A 23,548-nucleotide genomic window follows, 5' to 3' on the forward strand; every position below is an offset into this window, starting at 1 on the left:
TACACATAAATTTCATGAAAAGTGGAGAGTTTTAAAGATCTGAAGCAAAAATAGGAACTATGAACATATACCTTGTATAAGTCATGACTTTGTAGTAAGCCTTGGGGTTCAGTTGGCTTTTCTGGTTCCATTGAGTGTTTGTGTGCAAATTATATTTATGAAGTCTATTTATAGAATAAATAAAGAAACTGTACTATAGTTGTAATATATCAAAAAAACATGTTTAGTTTATTGGTTTCTTTAATTTATGAGTTTTAGTTGGATAATAAAAAGGAAAATGCATTTTCTAAAGTATGTTTAGTTTAATAAAATAGAAAATAAAAAACTAAATTTGAAAATAAAAAGAAAAACAAAACAAAAAGTAAAAATCAATAAAACAATCACATTTTTAAACTCAAAAAGAAAAATAAGGTAAATGAAAATAAAACACAAAAGGAAAAGGAAAAAATAGTAAGGAGAAAAAAACAACAGGTATTACTTTTTCTTTAAACAAGGAAAACAAAATAAAAAGAAAAATATAGAAAGAAAAAGGTAAAAGGAATAGCAAAGGAGAGTCGGGGTCGACATGGTATGAAAAGGAAAGGATGAGAGGCATTTTGGACCCAAATACAGGAACTCAGATTTGCATGTCTATTAGAGTTTTTTTTTTTTTTTTTTTTAAATAAAAAATTGATGCTAATTGAAAAACCCTTTTCACAACTAAGGACATGGTTGGAAAGTTTTCAAAATTAAGGGGATGTAAGATTCACATTATCGGGAATGTACAAGTGGTCGTTAATAACGGCAACTTCTGCCACGTTTCTTCTGCCCGTTAGTCGTTACCAATGGAAATTTTTGCCAAGTTGCCTTTAGCAGTGAAAATTTCTGCCAAGTTGCCTTTGTAATTGAAATTTCTCCAAAGTTGCCATAATTAGTAATGTAAGTTATTGCCAAATTGTCGTTAGTAATGAAAATTTCTCCAAATTTTCCGCATTTAGTAATGTAAATTATTGCCAAATTGCCGTTATTTATGGAAATTTCAGAAAAAAGAATTACAGGTGGTTGTTGAATGAATGAGTAGGTTGAGAAAACTAAATGAGCAGGTGCATGCATGCATTGAATTGTTTTTACGAAAGCATGTGCTCACGAGAAACAAAACAATGCACACGTCTTTTTAATCTACCTATACTAATAAAAGAAAATAATTATTGACACATGTCATTCTAAGGTTAATTCCCACTATCAAATTCCTTCCAAAATTCTTCTCTTCTATTGATGGAAAAGAAAAAAAATCTTGGTTTTAAATATAGTATTAATGCCATAAATTATGTTTTAAACATACTTAATTTAAAAATAATATTAATATAATAATTACGTGTCAAAAATATATTTTCTTTAAGATTGAAATGTATAAATAAAAGAGTTTATGTTTAAATAGTATATTAACATTCAACTTTTTGAAACATCTTCATATTAAAAAAAGCTATAACAATTTTGTATATTTTTTTATAAATATTTAGTCTTAAAATTTTAGACAAATTTTCATTTTTTATATTTATAAGACTATTGTGATAGTTGAACAACTGTGTGTTTATAAGGACAACATGAAAACTTTTTGAAAAGGAAAATGTGTGTTTTTTGTCTATGGCCGGGTATGGAACGTATAACATTTTTGTGAAAGACTTTAGCTACATCTTTCACATCGAAAGGCCACATTGCTTCCAGTGGCATTGCTTCATTATTATATACCGATTGTAGAACAACTCATTCTCAATTTAAAATTTTTGATGATATAAAACGACTATATTTTTAATACATTTTTTTTACATAATATAAAGAGACTCAATTATTATTTTTTATTTATATTAAATTATTCATTGTAATTTATATATTAATTTATTCCGTGTAATACACGGGTTTCTAAAGCTCGTTATATATAAGAACAATCCAATATACGTAAGTTTGGGGGTGGGTGGGGGGGGGGGGGGGGTTCTGAATTTTCTCAAAACACTCACCATCCAACTGGTGGTGGTGGAGTTTTAGGGGGGGGGGGGGGGGGGCTTTTCAAGAGCTCGTATTTCCTTCTCCATGGCATCTTACCATTTTTCATTGCCTGTCTGAAAGTCTTTGGCTAATTATTGGTGGAGATGGTCGCTAAGAAAATTTGATGAGCGTTGGAAAAATTATTATAAGAAACACAATTAGAAAGAGGGTGTGCCGTTAATAAGACTTGACATGGTGCGAGTCGGTTCAGATTTGTGGATGGGGGAGATTAACGTGAAAGTCCTTCAATCGTGCGGGTTGGCATCTGTTTCGTTGCGCTCGCTCGAACCCAATAGTGGAATTGTGGACCCCAGATTCAATGCCATTTTCATTTTCATTTTCATTTGGGTCGTGAAGATCCACCTCATAATCTTCATTGATTGTCGGCCCACATTCTTTTTTTTGCCCATTCATTTGTGATTGTGGAGATTCAGGTTGGTGATTGGGCCCACTTGTGTCTAAATCATCATTTCCTGTTTCTAGTGTTCGGGTAGTGGACCCGAACATTGGTTGGGCCATGACATCTTCAATAAAAGAATTATCTTGCTCGAACATGTCATCATTATAACAGTTAGGAATGACTTGACCAAACGGAAATTGCTCATCGTGAAAGACGACGTCTCTAGAGATAGTTACCGTTTTTTTTCTAAATTATAAATATTGTAACCTTTTATTCCTTGTGGGTAGCCCAAGAAAACACCGGGTCTCCCTCTCATTTCAAACTTATCCCCTTTTGTGTTGGTGTTCCTATAGTAGGCTAAAAAACCGAAAACCCTCATAACGTTGTAGTAGGGTTTTGGCTGTGAAACAATTCAAATGGTATTTTGTTTCCAATGACCTTAGAAGGTAAGCGATTGATTGCATTTGTAGCCGTTAAAACACATTCCCAAAAAAAAAAATATTTTGGTAACTTTGCCTCGAACCTTGAGGCACGAACTGTTTTGAGAAGATGTCGATGTTTTCTTTCAACAATACCATTTTGTTGCGATGTGTGGGGGCAAGTAGTTTCAAGAATTATCCCATTCTCCTTGTAAAAAAATATCATTTGATGTGAACTCCCCATCGTTATCACACCTAATTCTTTTAACTACTTTTCCAAATTGTGTTTTAATCATTTTGTGGAAATGCTTTATATACGTACTGGCTTCATTATTGTACTTTAGCAAGAAAATCCATATAGCTCTACTATAATCATCAACAATAGTAAAAAAAAATAACTTGCACCGGTAAAAGAGGGTATTTGTTAACTACCCCAAATATCACAATACATTAAATCAAAACACCCAATTGTCTTGATAGTACTATTTGGAAAAGAAAGTCTCTTGTTTTTAGTCTTGGAACAAAAATCACACATCTTATTGAATGAAATATTTGGAAACCAACATTGTTGAGTTTTTCACCAGAAGCGTGTCCAACCAGTTATGACATATGCTGTTAGTTACCACCATTGCCATCTTGTTGTTCCTCATCATCCCCATCCGACAAAAACGTTCTTGGTATTGCCGCACATCTACCAAGCTCTTCATACGAAGCTTCTGTATCACGCAAAAATCAGGGAAAAATGAGATAACACATTGTAAATCATTTGTTAACTTTCCCACGAAAAGGTGATTATAGGTAAATTCAGGAACATACAAGATTTATTTATTTTGGCACCCCCCTCCCCCCCCCCCCCCCCCCCCTTTTTAGGACACCATTCCGCTTTCCTTTAACTGGCACCTTGGTGCCATTAGCAATAGTGACAGGTGCCTCAAAATTTCTTTGTTATAAAGGAAGTCTAGATCATAAGTAATGTACTCGGTGGCCCCGAGTTCATCATCCACTCACCTTCCCTTTCTTTGTTACCTACAAAGTTTTCCATACGTGACAGGTCGCCCTTTTGATTACTGTCGTCTCATGCAAAAGTATTCAAGAGTGCCTCGTATTGCTCCTTCATGAGACCATTAATAGTTCGCTTCAACATAGGAAGCCTTGCCTCCTTCTCGCTTTGCCTGATTACTCGAACACCACTCCGGGTTCCCAATCCTCCTGAAACACCCGTCTTTGTTATGGCCATCTCTACCGCAATGAGTGCAATGCTCAACCACATTGCTTATTTTGGATCCTTCACAACAGCCTTGTCACATTTTGTTGTATCCCGATTTCTACTACCATCTCGACGATGTTGGAAGGAGGCCTTGAAGGCGGTGACTTAATTCGGTTTTTTGTCTAAAGAAATAAATCTTTGGTTTTCATCGTCTTTAACTAGGTGGAATTCATTGTTCAAGCTTGGTGTAGGGTTAGTTGCCATGATCTAAGGTTTAATCACACCAAACTCATTGTCTATTCCCATAGGAAACGCATAAAGCATATATTTGTCTTTTGCATCGGTTAACTTTTATCCAATATCATAGGTGCACCCACTACAAGAGCATCTGGGTACGGACACATCTTCATCGATCTCGTCCCAAATGCCATAAAGCTTTGTGAAGTATACTGAAACGGTTGATCCGTCTTGCTGCGTGCTGGTCAAGGGGAGATTCAATTTGTAAGCTCTCGGAGCATTATCTTTACCGAAGCATTCAAGGAGAATTGACCAAATCTCATAAGCAATTCTAGCATATTTCACGTTGTTTCATATTTCTTTTTCCAAAGCAATGAGCCATCCCTTTACATTAGCATAAACACGCATCTAGTGCATGTAATTTGGGGAGTTGTTTTCTGGTTTCTTCAGAGTACCATCAATAAACAATACTTTGTTTTTGGCGAACAGGAAATTCAACATATCATGTGACCAGTCGTTATAGTTGTGGTCATTAAGGGTTTCGTTTACGTGAAGTTGTTTCGGATAATCAGAGGGATGAACGTAGAGAGGTGAGTTTATATCAAGTCCCACATATTCGAGTGCGGAATATGTCTTGGCGTTTGTATAGCCAGCCATGGATGGTGTCAGCTGCTTTGAGATTTAGGGTCAGGGTTGATTTGTTTAAAGAGTGTTAAAGAACCTAGCTATGATACCATGATGAAATCCGTACCAAGAGTAATAATATGTTTATTGATGAATGAGGGTTATAATAGAGTGGGATGCAATCTCCATATATACAATGAGAAAGGAAAGGAAATACGATCAACTAATAACTAGAACCGGATATAGAGAAGGAAAAGATTGAGACAATATTGGCTCCTAATATACTCCATAACTTTTCTAGTATCACTTGCATCAATTTAAAAGTCGTGTTTTTCCAAAATTGTCGTTACTAGTTGCGAATCATTACACTAGTGGCCCCCCAAACAACGATTTGTTGTTTCTTAGCGGAGAGCACAATGTGGATTATATTTTCTCCCATCCTTCAAAAATAGAAGATGGCAGGTTATTACGATTCAGAAGGGGTACCAAGGAGCTTTGGGGTTTCATTCGCGGAAATCCCATTCCAGCAAAAGTTATGGAATACATAACTTTAGCGGAGTTTCGATGGTGTTTATGCGTGATAATAGGAAGGTTGAAAATTCTTTGGTATCCTCCTTGGTGTAGAGATGGTAGTTTGAAACCAAGACATTTCATTTGCCTTTTGTAGAGGTTATAGTAACATTACAAGGCGAGGAATTTTGTGGGGTTTAAAGGTTGATGGGAATGAAATTTGTGGTAGTGATTAGAATCTTTCACCAACACAGATTAAGGAAAATTTTGCTTTAATGGATATTACGTTGAAGGATAAAGCTATTCATCATCAAAAAATAAATATGCCATGTGTGATAAAGAATTTAAAGGGATCAAACTTTCCTGAAAATGCAACTGGCCATCAATGTCGTCACTATGCTAGAATGATTATTTTTCTTCTAATTGGTTCACACTTGTTTCCTGGTTAAGGGAGTAGTTATGTTGATGTTAAATATTTGGAGGTGTTTGGGATTCCTTATTTTACCTCCGTATAGCTTTGTATTAAGTTAATAAGTTACAAATGTCTAACTTATGGAACTTTTCCTCTCACAATATAAACAATCTCAAACACCTTATTACTTTTCAAAAAGTTAATAAGTTATAAGCTGGTAAAAACAAGCAATCCCAAACACCCCCTTAGACTTTCTAAATGATTTATCTACATGCAATGATCTTAGTTGGGGAAGTGTCGTTTTAGCTTCTTCTTTTTTTGGTATACTACTCATTTAACTCATTCATTCAACAACCATCCTTGAGTAAAAAAAAAAGAACTGATAAGATAAGTGCTCTCCTGAAATTTCCATTACAAACGGAAGCTTGACAGAAATTTTCATTAGTAACGATAACTTGACAAAAATTTCATTCTAACGGTAATTGGGAGAAATTTCTTACTAACGGTAACTTTTGATGGAATGGGATTTTCACCGAATACAATGCCAAAGCTTCTCGGTACCCCTTCTGAATCGTAATCTCCGAGAAAATATATTTTTGAAGGACCGAGAAAATATAATCCACCTTGTAATCTCCGCTAAGAAACAACAAATCATTCAAGGGCCCACCAGTGTAGCGAATCGCCATTATTAATGACAAATTTGTAAAACAAGACTTTTAAATAATGTTATGGTAGAAAAGTTATGAAGTAAGTACTATATATGGTGAGTTCTTGAAATATTTGTCCCCCCACCCCCATCTACTTATATTAATTGTCACATGGAATATAAAAAATGGTAAAACAAATGTGTGCATCTTTATTCATTTGCATCTTTAAACAATTTATTACATGCATGTGTTTATTTTATTCAACATAAAATTTTAACCCACCCATTCATTTTTAACCACTCGTGACTAAAAGCAAGAATTGATGTGACTATGCTTTCTCAGAAGTTGCCATTAGTAACGGCAACTTGGCAGAAATTGCCATTACTAGCGGCAACTTGTCTGAAGTTTCCCCTTTTTATCGCCAACTTGTCACAAGTTTCCATTTCTGATGGAAACTTTGTGTAAATTTCCAATACTTTGGAAACTTGACAACACCATGGGAGAAGTTTTTGTTGTAACACTTGGAAAATTTATCGCTAATGTAATCATGATTAGCAATATAACATCATTTTATGAATAAAATCTTTCCTTAATAAGATTCAAAATCTTGCAAAGTCAACAAAAAGTCTAAATTTCTTCACGTAACGAGCATTATGTGAAATAATCTCGGGCAGTGGGCCAGAAAATAAATAAATAATTAATGTGATTAAATGCCCCCCCAAAATTTAAAATATATGTCAAAACATTAGAGATAATGTATGAACATAATTTTAGAAGGCTCGAATCGCAAAATCTGAAAAATAAGTAAACGAAAGCCGGTACAGGACACTTAAAGGACCCAACACAAACTATTTTCAGAAAAATAGTTTTAAAGTCTATATTGTCAGGAATTTGATTTCGTTCAAAGTCTGATAAAATTACTAAAAACGGGATTCGATTGATTATCCAAAACTCGCAATACGTTAAACCGATTAGCCAAATTAGATATTATTTATCCCAACCCTTTCACCCCCCCCCTGGCCTGCCACCCCCTTGCCACCTCACCCTCTCCACCTCTCTTTCCTCCAATAGCCTTCGACCATCTCATTTATCCAATGATTAACTCTAATGTTAGACTTAAGGTATTGTAATCAAGATAGATCATGCACTTAACCCTATATTATCATACTCACCAAAGCTATCCCTTCCTCTTTCTCTCTATATCTATGGCACACACACACATCACCATCATTCACATTCAAAATTCAAATCATCACACACACATACATTCAAGCTTAGATCAAGAACAAGATGGTGATTAGCATCTAGGAAGGAAGGATTAAGGGAAGGAATAACACACACAATCATCACATTCTTATCTTCATCCTAGGATCTTCAAAAACTCAAGTAAGTTATAATTATGAGTTGGTTTCCATGATTGAATAGGTTAGATTATGTGTTCTTGAGATGAGGTTGATCTTAAAGATTGGAAATTATGGATGTTTGTGTGTGTGTGTGTGTATGAGCCGTGTGTATGTGTAAGGGGAAGTATTGAACCCACTCATACATGCATACATTCATCTTGAAGATCATAGTTGGATTGTTAAGATTGATTGAAAGTATTGTTAGGGTATTGAATATTTAGGTAAAATCATGGATACATTTGATGTTTGAGTTTGATGTTAGGATGAAGTTTGGTTAGTTAATAATCAATAGGGATTAATATATGAATATAAACCATTGAATTGCTAGTATTGAAATTGAATATAGCAAGAACTTGTTCATAGGTTGCAATTTGGGGTTTTTGAATTACTTGGATTAGTTGATGATTTTGATGAATTGATGAAATTAGAAAGTGATATGGATTGATGTTAATTGATATTGAGAATATGATGCATGCTAGTGGGTTCACAATCTATTAGTTTGAAAGACAATACTTGGAAGTTGATTGTTGAAATTGTTAGATTGCTAAATAAGAAAACTTTGTTGAATGAATAGTTGAATATTTTATTATGGTATGAATACTTAGCATATGTGATTTTGATATACAATAACTTACTTGCTTGAATTAGGATAGAATACATTATTAAAGTTTACATTGGATTATTGTATGGATCAATTGCACCTACTTGCTACAAATAGAAACTTTGTAACTTGAATAATGGAAGAATCAAAATCTAAATAGAACAATAGGTTGCATGAAAACTTGTCAAATTAGTTGAATGAGATAATCAAGATTCATAATTGATCATGATTGAAAGATTGAATTAGATAGAAGTATCAAAGATTAAAAGTTACTATAATAGGAAACTTTATTGATTGAACACTTAGGAAATTCAAAAGGTTTATTAGTTAATAATGAAATCTTTAAACTTGTGCATAGATGATGATATTATTTGATGATGATAGGAATGATCATACGATTGTTGAATTGGTTTGAAAAGAACACACATGTTAGAACATTTTAAATAGGAATAAAGAATATAGTGGAAAAATGTAAATTTGGCTGGTTGTGAGGACCATGATGATGATTTGAATATGTACTTTTAAGTATTATAATGATATGATATATGTTCATATATGAAATGGCAAGTTTGATTATTGTCATTAATAGTAAACTTAAGTTAGGAATTAGGAGCTTAAATAGATTTAATTGTGCTATATGAAATTTTGTGATCAAATCTGGAAATAATGGTAAATTATATGTTAAAATGTGTATATTTAGCTTATAAGATAATTGGTATGGGCTTATTTGACTTATTTTACATGTCGGTAACTTTAACGGTCAAAAAATTGGCTTTTAAACGCAAACCGACACGACAGATAACGACTGTTTTAGAACAACCCCTAAAGTTGTAAAATACTCATATATAACATAAGTTAATATATGAGAAGAGAAAAATATACCAAAACTTGGTCCTAGACGGTTCGTGCCGCGAAAACCGCCACGAAAACGTTAAAAGTTGCTGTTTTAAGAAAATATTAACTAAAATGAAAAATAACATATTTTTGTAAAATAACTTCTAAAACTTAACTAATATATATGTAACAATTGTTTCCAAGATTTAAAAGTTATATTTTATACAAAAAGTCGACCGGTTCGTTTTTAAACGCCAAAACGACAAAACTGACAAAGCCGACAAAATCCATTAAAAATAATAATTAATATTTTCTTAAAACTTTCCAGCAACTGAAACTTTAATATTTTATCATATTTATATATTTAATTTAGTTATTAAATCAATAGTTAACAAAACCCGAACTACACCTACATGTTAACTTGATTGGATAGGAAATTAATTGATAGTGTGGTCATTAGACGAAGGTTAACAAATAAAAGACTTTTACAAAGTAAAATTCAAACCAAGTTTTATTAACAAAACGTGTACTAATATAAAACACACAATTTTTGGGACGAAAAGCTTCAACCATGAGTTTCTCTATCGATCTCTCGTTTTCGAAATGTTTTTATTGTGTTTTGGGGGAATAGCATATTCTTTCTACTCATTTTATTGAAATTTTTATAAATCATTTTGTTTTACAAACCGTGTAAAAAATGGGATTGAGTCAACAATTGGTTAAATAACTGTTAACCGAATTAATAACGGCACAGAAATGTTGGTAGATCTATCGGGATGACGCCCCTACTTCCAATCACGTTGGGTTAAAAGTGAGAATATTTTGAGTATGGTATGATTCGAGTTATTAATTTAGATAGCCATACACTTGTTGAATTCTTTGCTCGTTTACAACAATGCGATTTGTTTAAAAGATAAAATGCTTTGTTTTATGGTAAATCCAGATATTATGGATTCTTAAAGACATAAATTACCATGTTAAAAGAACGATGAGAAAAGAATACTACCGTCTCTTATGATAATAGATTATGAAAAGAATGGTCGTTGAGCCATTGTATGACAGGTCCGAGCCCCGGTGCGGAAGCGTGAATAATCGTTATTAAACAGAGTGTGGAGCTCGGAACTAGGGTTAGGATCGAATCTAACGCGTATTCACTCTTGAAAGATGTCTGGACGGATGAGGTGTATTGGAGAGAGCCTGATTTGATTAATAATCAACAATAAAGTAGGATGAACAATTGTAATCAAAACACAAAAGATAGAAATGGTAGTATGATTAATATTAGCCGAATGATTCACACAAAGATGAAACACTCATACATACATTCATACATACAATCGATTAAGAAATATCAGCCGCCACCAGGAGAGCTCATCCTGGAGGCGGAGACTCTCTCAAAGTGATAAAACCCTAAATCTCACACATACACAATACAGTCACTCATACTAGACAAATGAATAAAAACATCTATTTATATTAGTCTAGCATGACTTGGTCTTCAAGCCATCCACCATTGGTTGAGACCAAATAATATATTTTTCACCCACAAATTAATTCGATGCGTCGGTCTAAAATATAAGTTCCAACAATCTCCCCCTTAAACCGATGCCATCGAATTTCTTCCATATCACCTAATAACTCGTTGTCTTTCGTTGAAATTCTCCCCCTCACGTTAAGCTTCTCCCATTGTTCATTTCTAATTATCACTCTTATACCACTTTTGGATATAGTTGTATGGGAATATGAACGAAGCTTTGAACTTCAAATATCAACTTCAAGTAACAAGGTTATCACAAAAAGAAATAAACTCATTGTGATCATCAAATAATCTTCAATTCTTAACTTGAGTCTTTTACTTGATTTGAAGCTAACCGTTTGCAATGAAATTCAAAGATTTTTACTCACCCAATTTCGTTGCAATTGTCTTTAATAAATTTGTCTTCAAATCAAGTGTGGGTGAAACAATCTTGATCATCCTTATCAAGATTGTAAAAATCTGAAAATAAACATATTCATATGTTGGTTGACACTAAAAGTGATTAAATCCTTAAGCTTGGTCAACACTTGTTCTTGTAAAGCTTTTGATGAAGTCGTGAAATTGGATGAGGTTTGAATTCCATAAGCTTGTTGATGATTAGAGAAAAATTACCAAAATACCCCTGGTATATATCTTCCGTAGAGAACAGCTTGGTCAAACGGTCAACGGTACCAAAAATCTCAAAAGTTTCTTCAAAACTTTGAAATATTTCACAAACTCTGTTTCCTAGCACACAGTGTGCTTGGGATCACTTTCCTAGCACAAAGTGTGCTTGGGAGCCCTTTCCTAGCACAGAGTGTGCTTGGGAGCAATTTCCTAGCACAAAGTGTACTCGGAAGCACTTTCCTAGCACAAAGTGTACCCGGAAAGCAAAACACTTGTGATTTTTTCAATTTTCAACTAGCACAAAGTGTACTCGGAAGCACTTTCCTATCACAAAGTATACCCGAAAAGCAAAACACTTGTGATTTTTCAATTTTTCCACTAGCACAAAGTGTGCCCGGAAGCAAAAGTGTGCTCGGATTACTTAGTACTCGGAAACAAAAGTGTGCTCGGATTACTTAGTGCTTTTTCATTTTCCACTAAACATGCTCGGAAGCAAAAGTATGCTCGGGAGCAAGGGTGTGCTCGACACAAACTTGAGTTTTCTCTTCACAAGCATAATTTTTCAAGACAAAACAAAGTATGCTCGAAAAAGAGTTTGCTCGAATAAATAACAAAGTGTGCTCGAGACTTAAAGAAGATAGTTTTCTTGAGAAGACAAAGGATATGCTCTGGGTTTCACAAAGTGTGCTCGAATTTGATGTGCTCGATATTAGATGTGCTTGAAATAACCTTTGCTTGAGCCAAATAAAGATGTGCTTGGGCAAAACACCTCCTGTGCTCGAAGCAACACTTAGTCATTTTCCGTACTCGAGTTCAGTCTTATATGATCATAGTATGCTCGAGACACCAAAACTTCATTTCTGCATAATTAGTTACTGATTTGCCCTTGCAGAACCTGCTTGAATATTCACTTTGCATCTGCTGCAACAAACCATAATGATATTGCCTCTAGTACATGTTCAATTCTGACTTGTACATTCTCCATACCAGTTTGTACCAGTGGTAATGTCTGTCTACCAAATCATGTACAGTTCGAGCAGCACAAATAACATAAACAACAACGAGCACACATAAACCCTATTTTTCAGATCTTGAAACAGGTATCATAATCTGAAATTAATCATTGTAGCAATATACACGCTATCTCGAAATCAAAGAAACCTATCTTCATATCATAATCAACCTTTTCAGATCTGGAAATCATCAAATGAACAGTGTTGCCCCAAAACGAGCCAAATAACACTGTTACATCAGATCTGGACCGTTCTGACCAAATATACATGAAATTGATGTTGGATCTCCAAACGAGTCATCAACCCAAACATCAATCCACACACTTTTCTCCAAATCATCAAATAATTTCAAAACCCCCAAAAATAATTTCAACGAACTTCATCGTTTAACGTCCATGGTGGATTCAAGAGCAACATGAATCTGTTCAGCGGTTAGTCTGAACGATTCAGTAACCCAGGCTTTGATACCAATTGACAGGTCCGAGCCCCGGTGCGGAAGCGTGAATAATCGTTATTAAACAGAGTGTGGAGCTCGGAACTAGGGTTAGGATCGAATCTAACTCGTATTCACTTTTGAAAGATGTCTAGACGGATGAGGTGTATTAGAGAGAGCCTGATTTGATTAACAATCAACAATAAAGTAGGATGAACAATTGTAATCAAAACACAAAAGATAGAAATGGTAGTATGATTAATATTAGCCGAATGATTCACACAAAGATGAAACACTCATACATACATTCATACATACAATCGATTAAGAAATATCAGCCGCCACCAGGAGAGCTCATCCTGGAGGCGGAGACTCTCTCAAAGAGATAAAACCCTAAATCTCACACATACACAATACAGTCACTCATACTAGACAAATGAATAAAAACATCTATTTATACTAGTCTAGCATGACTTGGTCTTCAAGCCATCCACCCTTGGTTGAGACCAAATAATATATTTTGACCTACAAATTAATTCGATGCGTCGGTCTAAAATATAATTTCCAACATTGTATGGTGAAAATTATAAGTATTCGTTTACTATATTTCTTGATAAATTGATATAGTGTTGTTTATTATGATTTTCAAGATGAGTTATATTGATTTTTCGTTTGCCATACCTTTATTATAATACGCATATCTATACTATATATAATACACCAAATAAAGGCAAATTAAGACACCCATTTTTATGTAATTTACAACACTTAAAGCATGAGGTACATTTGTTAGTAATGGTAAACATGTCTTTTAAACACAATCCATTCAACTTACAAGCTTGGTCCCTCATCTTTAACAATATTATGTTTTTAATTTAACTTGTAAACTAACTTTCCACCCATTATTTTTAAACGACTATAGCCTTTTCATACGTTTATATTATTATAAACAAATTGCACCATAAAACCGAGCATTTTATTCTCTTTAATTTGGATATGATATTGTTGTATTTTTTTTCGTTTTAAATAAATTAATATGTTACGTAGGGGTGTTCAGTGTCGGTTTTGATGGGTTTTAAGTTAAAATTGTGATTCCAACCGTTAATACAGATTTTATGTTGTCCAAAACCCAACTCAACCATTGAAAGTTGAAATCGAATCGTTACTAACTGCTTGGTTCTAGTTTGGTTTAACAATTTAAACTTTAATAATAAATTTAGTTTAAAAAAATTAATAATTTAAATGTACCATCAATTTTAACTAAAAACCAACATAATATTACTTGAGATGATCATAAATAAAAAATGATAACTTCAGCCACATAAATGGTAAATATTAATAGAAGATCTAGGACGTGAAATAATAACAACAAAGATTACAAAAGGAATCATGTTGCAATTAGGTTAATTTGAAGATGTATAGCCAAGTTATTTTAGTAAAAAGATTATGTTCAATTAAATTTTAACTATATCTAATATATATTACAAAACATATCTAATAATTAATAATAAAAAAGATTAAACTGCATTCAACATTTACAATCTGCTCTTGATTCATATGGCCGGTTGCCGATATAAACCGCGAACCAACCGTTCACTAAGTTTTGAAATTTTGAAACCGACCAATAAACCGAAAGTAAAAAAAGAAAAAGAAAAAATAAGTCAAATCAATGACCGATTTAAACGATTTTAAGGTTTTAACCGAACCATAAACACTTATATTTGTACGTAATTAACAGGTTCAAACGCCCGCTGCATCGCGCGAGCACCCGTCTATGTATTTGTGTGTGTGTGTGTGTGTGTGTATATAAGTATACATATATTATTTTCAATAAAGATAAATCACAAATATTTGTGTTGACATTTATTTTAATATGCTTTTCAGGTAAGTGATGGCTTCGAGAAGATATGGAAAAGAGGGAGTTGGAAGTATGTTTGAATAACGTGGAAACTGACAATGTAATAAATTTTGCGGGTAGCACGTGTAAAAAACTGATCATGTAATAAAAGAATACTTTTTATCAAATAAAAGTCAACTTTTATTATTAAATTATTGTACTTTATTGTGATTGGCTATCGCCAACTATCACGACCCGAATGACTTAGTTAAAGTCTTCTGCTGCCTTGATTAAGGTTTTCGGGGTGTAACAGCTGATACTAACGACAACTTATACATTCACAATAATTTGAGTCTCACATTCCCTTACCAACCCTATAGGGTTCCTTCAAGTTATCGTTACTAACGTAGATTGCATTAGTTTGGAAAACTTTTCAACCCTATGCTTAGTTGTGAACAAGACTTCTCAAACACCATCATCTCTGAAAAAAATAACTCATGTCTATTAGGAGTGCGTGGGTTGGTTTCAGGTCAAGCCCATAACCATAACCAATATATCGGTTAACAAATAATTATATCAAAACTGACCAATTTTGGTTAATCGGTTTTAATGGTTATAATAAGTCAGTTATGAGTCGATAAACCATGACCAAATCATGCAATTGGGCCTAAAACTTTGATACGAAATATTACTATTCATTCATATTTGTTTTACATTATTTCGTCAAGTTTATATCAACTATGAAGGCATGTGTACATGTGTGAGATAATACCTTATATGATTTAAAAAACTAGTTTCCAAAGAAGTGGTTTAGTAAGAAAGTTCAAGTTATATTACCAACCCAAGGGACACTACGATTTTTATATTCACATATTAGCTTTTAGCCCCGTATTACGAAGCTTATTTTACATTTGTCATTTCTAATATTGTGAATAGATATTTTGGAATTTTAATTTTAATTTATTAAGTTTGTAATATACTTAGGCCTATTGTGATCCATTTATGTTTTATCATGTTCATTTTTTGATGCAACATTGGATAAATCATTAACTTAATGTTTTATATTGGTTCATTTGTTTTCATTTGAGTGTGCTTATTCATATGTTTATGTTTGTTTGTGTCTGTTTACATTTGTTAATATATGTTCATTTAGTTTAGTTTCCCTTTGCTCAATTATGTTCTTTTTACGCTCGTTTTCGCTCATGAACGGTTCATGATGGCGATTAAGGAGAAATCCAATAAAGAAGGGGAGATTAATATAGGTGAAGTTTACCTTTGCTCAATTATGTTCGTTTACGTTCGTTTTCGCTCATGAACGGTTCATAATGGCGATTAAGGAGAAATCCAACAAAGAAGGGGCGATTAATATAGGTGATGGTGGTGGTTGATGCATGAGTGGGGACGTTGACGATGGTAGGCAGTAGCCGAAAATTAATTGGTGATGGAGATGATAGATTAGTACCAAAAATATGTATAGGAGAGAAATTAAATTAGGGTTTGATGATGAAAGGGTTTCACAACTAAATGAGATGTTATAACTCGTTAAAGGACTATCTAGGTTTGGTGAGACCAATTGCCCGCTTATTTTTTTTTTAAACTTAAATGAGATGTTATAACTAACAGCTATATGGGTTTGGTAACTAAGACCCATAACTGGCGAAATTTATTGTTTGATGATGAAAGTGCTTCATAAATAAATGAGATGTTATAACCCATTGGTGACCTACAAGACCCGCTTATTTTATAACATAAACGAGTTTAAAACAGGTTAAATTAAATAGAGATCACCATTAAGCTCTGATGGCTAGATAGTGGTGGGGGGCGACCAAAATGCGACAAATAAGCCTTTTTGGTAGGCAATTATATATATTATTATTATAGATAGAAGGAAAGTTAAAATGCAAAAAGAGACAAAAATAATAAATGTGAGAAGGACTTTTGGCAACAAAAAAAGAACAAATAATAATAATAATAAATCATAACTCAAAATATATATAAAAAACCAAAAAATTAAAAACTTAACATGTTTCCCCGTCATTCTCATTCGAAAAAAATTACGACAAAAAGACACTATGCCAAGATCAATGACCCAATGCCGAATACAAGTAGTAAAATAAAAACACGCTAATCCAGACCCTAAGGGTACCGAGAGGGAAAAAGTTCAATATACCTCCCAAATGTTCAAGGAGGGGGGGGGCACTGGAATGGTGGAATACCCTCATTGGGACCAAGGGTAGAGAGAATTTGTATAATTTGGAATGATGAACGTTTAAAGAAATTATACTAAAGAAATTCTGTCCACTCAATGAAATCGATCAAATACAAACCAAGCTGTGGAATCATAAAATTGTTGGAACGAATCTCAAGAAATATAATACCAAATTTCTTGATTACTGTAGGATTTTCCTTCATTTGGTCACTCCCGAAATTAATAAAGTGACACGATACCAATCGATATCGTGATTTGGTACGTTCACATATGCCATCCACCACGGAATCAACTATGGAGTTGGCTAGGTATTTAATGGACGGGATGATTAGGAATATGGATGAAAGAAAGAAGGATGATGGGAGATTGACTGTTGGAGGAAAGGTGAAGAAGGTTGAGAAAAAGAGGGAAGGAGTGTTTATGTATAGCCAACAAATCTGCAAATCTTGTGGCAGGAGACACTTTGGTAAATGTCTTCGACCACTTAACACCACTACATGCAATTTTTGTAAGAAGACAGGGCATGTTGAAGCCGATTGCAAGAGGAAGGCAGTGGTATGTTTTAATTGCGGGGAAAAGGGGCATTTTAGTACGGAATGTCCGAAGAGGAAGCCGACAACAACAGCGGCTGGTGCAAGTGGTAGCGGTGTTAAGAACGATACCAAGAAGGGGAACGCACATGTCTTTATGCTGGATACCCAGAAGGCCGCAGACATACCGGACGTGATCACCGGTACGTTTCCGATTAATAATATTTATGCTAGGGTTTTATTTGGCTCAGGTGCGAACCAATGTTTTATAGATTATAAATTCTGTAGTCTATTGAATGAACCCTTAGTTAAACTAGATAAACATTATGAAGTCAAAAATGCTAATGGAAATGTTAGTAAAATAAACAAGGCTTTGAATAACGCCACAATTTCATTAGCACGTCACATCATACATGTACGATTGCTACCTATGACATTAGCAGGTTTTGATGTAGTTTTAAGTATGGATTGGTTATCATCTAATAAAGCCCGTATCCCATGTAATGATAAAGCCATTGACATCCGAACGTCTAATAATAAAAACATTCGAATAACCGGTGATAAAGAAGCGGGAAAGATAGGAATAATTTCTAAGATAAAAGTAAGTCGTTTCTTAGGTAAAGGATGCCTTGCATTTTATGGTCTATATAATCAAAGAACCTGAACCCAAAAAGATGGAAGATGTGCCAATCGTATCTGAATTCCAAGATGTGTTTCCCGTTGAGTTACCAGGAGCCCCACCAGACAGAGAAGTAGAGTTTAGAATTGACCTTATACCAGGAACTTTGCCAATAGCTAAGTCTCCCTATAGACTAGCACCCACTAAAATGAAAGAGTTGAAGAAACAGTTAGATGAGCTGTTGGAAAAAGGATTCATACGACCAAGTTCGTCACCATGGGAAGCTCCAATACTATTTGTGAAGAAGAAAGATGGATCGATGAGAATGTGTATAATGTGTATAGATTACCGAGAGCTAAATGAGGTTACAATAAAGAACAATACCCACTACCAAGAATCGATGATCTGTTTGATCAGCTCCAAGGAGAAAGTTGTTTTTCAAAAATTGATCTTAGGTCGGGTTACCATCAGTTGAAAGTACAAGAAAAAGATATCCCTAAAACAACATTTAGAACCCGATACAGACATTATGAGTTCACTGTTATACCTTTTGGACTCGCTAATGCTCCGACGACTTTTATGGACATGATGAATCGTATTTGTAAACCATATCTCGATAAGTTTGTTATCGTATTCATTGATGAAATTCTTGTTTATTCAAATCCAAATACGATCATCAAGTACATCTCAAAATCATACTTGAAACCCTAAGAAACGAGAAGTTGTACGCAAAATTCTCTAAATGTGAATTTTGGTAATCCTAATTTCAATTTCTTGGTCATGTTATAAACGAAAAGGGTATTCAAGTAGACCCAGCAAAGATACAAGCCATTACCAAATGGGAGAAACCTAGGACACCGACTCAAGTAAGAAGTTTTCTAGGGTTAGCCGGATATTACCGAAGATTCATTCAAGACTTCTCTAGAATAGTTGTCCCATTAACTTCACTTACTAGAAAATCAATTAAGTTTGAATGGGGATCGAAACAAGAGGAAGCATTTGAAACACTCAAACAAAAGTTAACCAATGCACCTATCTTGGCCTTGCCAGAAGGATTGGATAACTTTACCATATACTATGATGCTTCCCACACGGGAATGGGATGTGTTTTGATGCAAGGAAAAAAATTTATTGCATATGCTTCAAGACAATTAAAGGTTCATGAAAATAATTACACCATACATGATCTTGAATTAGGCGTTATAAATTTCGCGTTGAAACTATGGCGACATTATTAGTATGGTGTAAAGTTCACAATATACACTGATCACAAAAGTTTGAAGCATATATTCGATCAAAAGGAATTAAACATGAGACAAAGGCGTTGGATGGAAACACTCATTGATTATGACTGTGAGATAGTATATCACGAAGGGAAATCAAAAGTTGTGGCACACGCCTTAAGTAGGAAAGAACATGAAAAGCCAAAGAGAGTCCGAGCTTTTAGATTGGAACTCAAAGTTGATTTAGCTAGTCAAATTAAAGAAACTCAGAAGTTAGCACTGGAGGAAAGAAACATTAAAGCTAAGAAGGAGAATGGTACCATTGATCAATTGGTAAAAGGAAGTGATGAAATACTTAGACTCGGTACAAGGATTTGGGTACCGATGGTTGAAAATTTAAGAGACAAGATTTTAGAAGAAGCTCATAAGTCCAAGTATATGATGAATCTAGGAAGCGACAAGATGTATCACAATCTAAAAGACTATTATTGGTGGATTGGTATGAAGAAGGATATTGCTCTATACGTTGCCAAATGCCTAATCTGTTCTATAGTAAAAAACAAACATCAAAAGCCGTTAGGATTATTACAACAACCGGAAATACCAATTTGGAAATGGGATATGATAACTAAGGATTTCGTCATGAAGTTACCTAAAACTTCTCGCCAAAATGATGCAATTTGGGTTATCGTAAATTGACTTACCAAGTCTGCTCATGTCATACCGATACAAGAAACATTCAGCATGGATAAGTTAGCACAACTATATGTCGAAAACATAGTATCCTTACATGGTGTGCGACTATCTATCATTTCCGATAGAGACAGTCGTTCCTCAAATTTTTGGTCAAGTTTTCAAAAATCCATGGGGACTAGATTAAACTTAAGTACCGCATATCATCCCCAAAAAGATGGACAAAGTGAACGAAAAATTCAAACCTTGGAAGATATGCTTCGTGCCTGTGTCATCGATTTAGGAGGAAGTTGGGATACTCATCTTGCTCTAATGGAATTCTCGTACAACAACAGTTATCATACGAGTATCCAAATGGCACCATTCGAAGCTCTGTATGGACGAAAGTGTAGAATACATGTATGTTGGTTAGAGACATGAGATAATCAATTTTCACGACCCGAAATTGTTCAAAGAACCACTGATCAAGTTATACAAATTCGTGAACGCTTGAAAGCGGCAAGAGATAGACAGAAGAGCTATGCGGACATACGGCGCAAACCATTCGAATTCAAAGAAGGCGATAGAGTACTACTCAAAGTATCAGCATGGAAAGGTGTAGTACGATTCGGAAAGAAAGGAAAATTGAGTCCACACTTCGTTGGACCAATCAAAATACTTGAAAGAATTGGACACAGGTTCTTACCGACTGGAATTACCTGAAGAAATGAAAGGCATTGATGACGTGTTTCACGTATCTAACCTACACAAGTGTTTAACCGATGAAACTCTTGCAATGCCTTTAAAGGATGTTAAAATCAACGAGAAGCTTAAGTTTGTAGAACAACCGATTCAAATAGATGACAGTATGATCAAGTTCCTCAAGCGCAAGCGACTCAATCGTGAAAGTCAAATGGGATTCAAGACGAGGGCCGAGTATATGTGGGAGCTCGAGTCAGAATTGAAGAAGAAGTATCCTTGTCTATTCTAATAAATCTCGAGGAATGGGGAGGATGTAACACTGTGCGAATTACCCTATAAGAATTTAGCCAATTATGATAACTTTTATAAGTTTAGGGACTAAAATAGAAATTCTGAAAAACTTCATCCATCGCGATACGCGAGGGGTTAATCATGAAGCCCATCGCGTAGCTTTATGGACTTGCACAAAGACCCAGAATTGGTCGGGCGTAGCGATACGCTACGGCCTAACCAACAAAGATCATCGCGTATCGCGATGGCCACGTTAAGTAACCGGTACACGTGTCCAACTACGTGTCAACACGTGGCACGATATGATAGGCCACATGTCACCACCTGGTAAGGCGGTGAGAGTTGCGGCGTTTCTTTACGCGATGGAGCTAAAGGGAACCCCATCGCGTTTCGCGATGGGTTATGAAAATCGCGTATAAAAGGGGGAGACGGGAATGAAGCCATTCTCATCCCAAACGCGATGGGTTATGAAAATCGCGTATAAAAGGGGGAGACGGGAATGAAGCCATTCTCATCCCAAATCACTCTCACTCACACATACCTAGCCTATTGTAGCGTACCTGGTATCCGTGACGAGCCGACGTTTATTTTCTCGAAGTTTTTGCAAGTAACGAAGTCCCGAACAAGTTAAGCGAGTTAGATCAAGAACCTTTCCGACAAGTTTACTCTTTTCTTAATATCATTCCGAGTATCCGTGCTAAGGTATGAGTTACGTTTAAGTTAGTTAAGTTATAGCTTAAAAATCAATCGAGGTTATGGCCTTTAACCTTGAAAACATTTTGTAAACATTCATAAACGAGTTTTCATAAACTTTACTTCTTAATGAAGTAATGTTAACAACAGATATATTTTGCCGGGCATGTAGTAAACTGTAAGGGTGATATCACTAGTAGTGAGTTTCTTGCCTAAGGAAAAGTAATTCGTACAAATCCCAATCAACTGAGGGACCCGTTAATTACTTACCTGGAGAAACTCACCAACGTGTTATAACCTATTAAGCCAAAGCATGCTATATCAAACGTCACATAAAAACAAAGTGTTTTCATTCACATACAAAGAGATAAACGATTTCAAGGTTAAGCTTAACAATCATAGCTTAATCAAGAAACACCATTCAAATATATATACAAACCTATTTATGTATAGGTTAATATCATTCTCAATCAAAGAAAGGTTTCAAACGCACCGACGGTACAGGTGAATACGTTAACCTTTACAAATCAGTCAAAACATATTTATACTTGATAAGATGAACGAGTAAGAGTCAGTCAAAGTTTACATGTGATTACGTGATCTCTAACACGTTATAATACAAAGTAGAAAATAAAAGCAACTCAGACCGATTACACATGTGTATGGATCCAAACATAACTGTTCAGCATAAACGGTCAAAGGCTACGTCGCTGCGGGCTAACAGTTATAACCATTTCTCCATTAAGGGCTACGTGGCTTAGGGAACACTTTTGTGTGTGTAGGGTAGTGGTACAAATCCCAAGAATGAATAATTCTTGCTGAGTGTACATAAAACTATATTTGTATTGTAACTTTTATTTAAATGTTTTTGGAGTCATGCGTGTTCACCAGCATATAGCTGACGTATTTTTCCAACCCAATGCAGGTAATTAAGTAATTATATGAAGTAGCAAGGATTGGAGTCTCATGGAGTTAGAAGCACGTAACAAGATGTCTCAACTTTTCATATTAAAATCCTTGTAATATGAAACGAGTATTTCGTAAACGAATACTTGGGTATTTAATTCCCAAGTAAATTTTCAATTTAAATTAATATTATAATCAACCTAAAAGTCTTCCGCTAAAATTAACCCATAAACTCTAATATATTTACAAAACAGATACCAACTATTGGTCACACTTCTAGGCCCTAACTCGGGGTGTGACAACAAGCCTGTAATCCAACCTCAGAGGAGGCTCATCCTTAACATGTTGGAGGTAGTAAAAAAAAAGGTTATCAAACTCCTCGACGCAGGGCTGATCTATCCCATCTCCGATTCATCATGGTTGAGTCCCGTTCAGGCCGTCCCTAAGAAGGAAGGGATGACTGTTGTCACTAACGAACGTAACGAGCTTATTCCGACCAAGACATTCACAGGTTGGCGGGTGTGCATAGACTACAGGAGGCTTAACGACGCTACTAGGAAAGGCCATTTTTCTCTTCCGTTCATCGATAAGATGTTGGAGCGTCTATCGAGACGACAATTTTACTGTTTTCTTGATGGATTTTTAGGTTATTTTCAGATCCCGGTCGCACATGAGGATCAGGAAAAGACCACATTTACATGCTCTTATGGTACCTTCGCGTACAAACGTATGCCTTTCGGCTTATGTATTGCTCCAGCTACTTTCCAGCGTTGCATGGTAGTGACATTCCAAGACATGATCAAGAGTTCCATGGAGGTTTTCATGGACGATTTTTTGGTATATGAGGACTTATTCGATCAATGTCTTTCTAACCTTGAGAGGATGATGAGGCGGTGCAAAGAGACTAAGTTGATGCTGAACTGAGAGAAGTGCCACTTTAAGGTGACTGAAGGCATTGTGC

General features: G+C 34.8%; 1 protein-coding gene across 1 annotated transcript in view; it reads right to left on the bottom strand.

Annotated features, from left to right (window-relative positions):
* The window catches only part of LOC143622497 (putative caffeoyl-CoA O-methyltransferase At4g26220), a 165,352-nt gene extending 165,217 nt beyond the window's left edge, over nt 1-135 (bottom strand). Inside the window, exon 1 of the mRNA XM_077093626.1 lies at nt 72-135. Within this exon, the coding sequence (XP_076949741.1) occupies nt 72-131 (60 nt within the window). The 5' untranslated portion in view covers nt 132-135. The remainder of the gene's footprint in view (nt 1-71) is intronic.
* Nucleotides 136-23,548: the final 23,413 nt, after the last annotated feature.

Source organism: Bidens hawaiensis, unplaced genomic scaffold (assembly GCF_021521415.1).
Source record: "Bidens hawaiensis isolate Kalapana, Puna unplaced genomic scaffold, B.hawaiensis_p1.1 tig00003141_1, whole genome shotgun sequence".
Classification (NCBI taxonomy): domain Eukaryota; kingdom Viridiplantae; phylum Streptophyta; class Magnoliopsida; order Asterales; family Asteraceae; genus Bidens; species Bidens hawaiensis.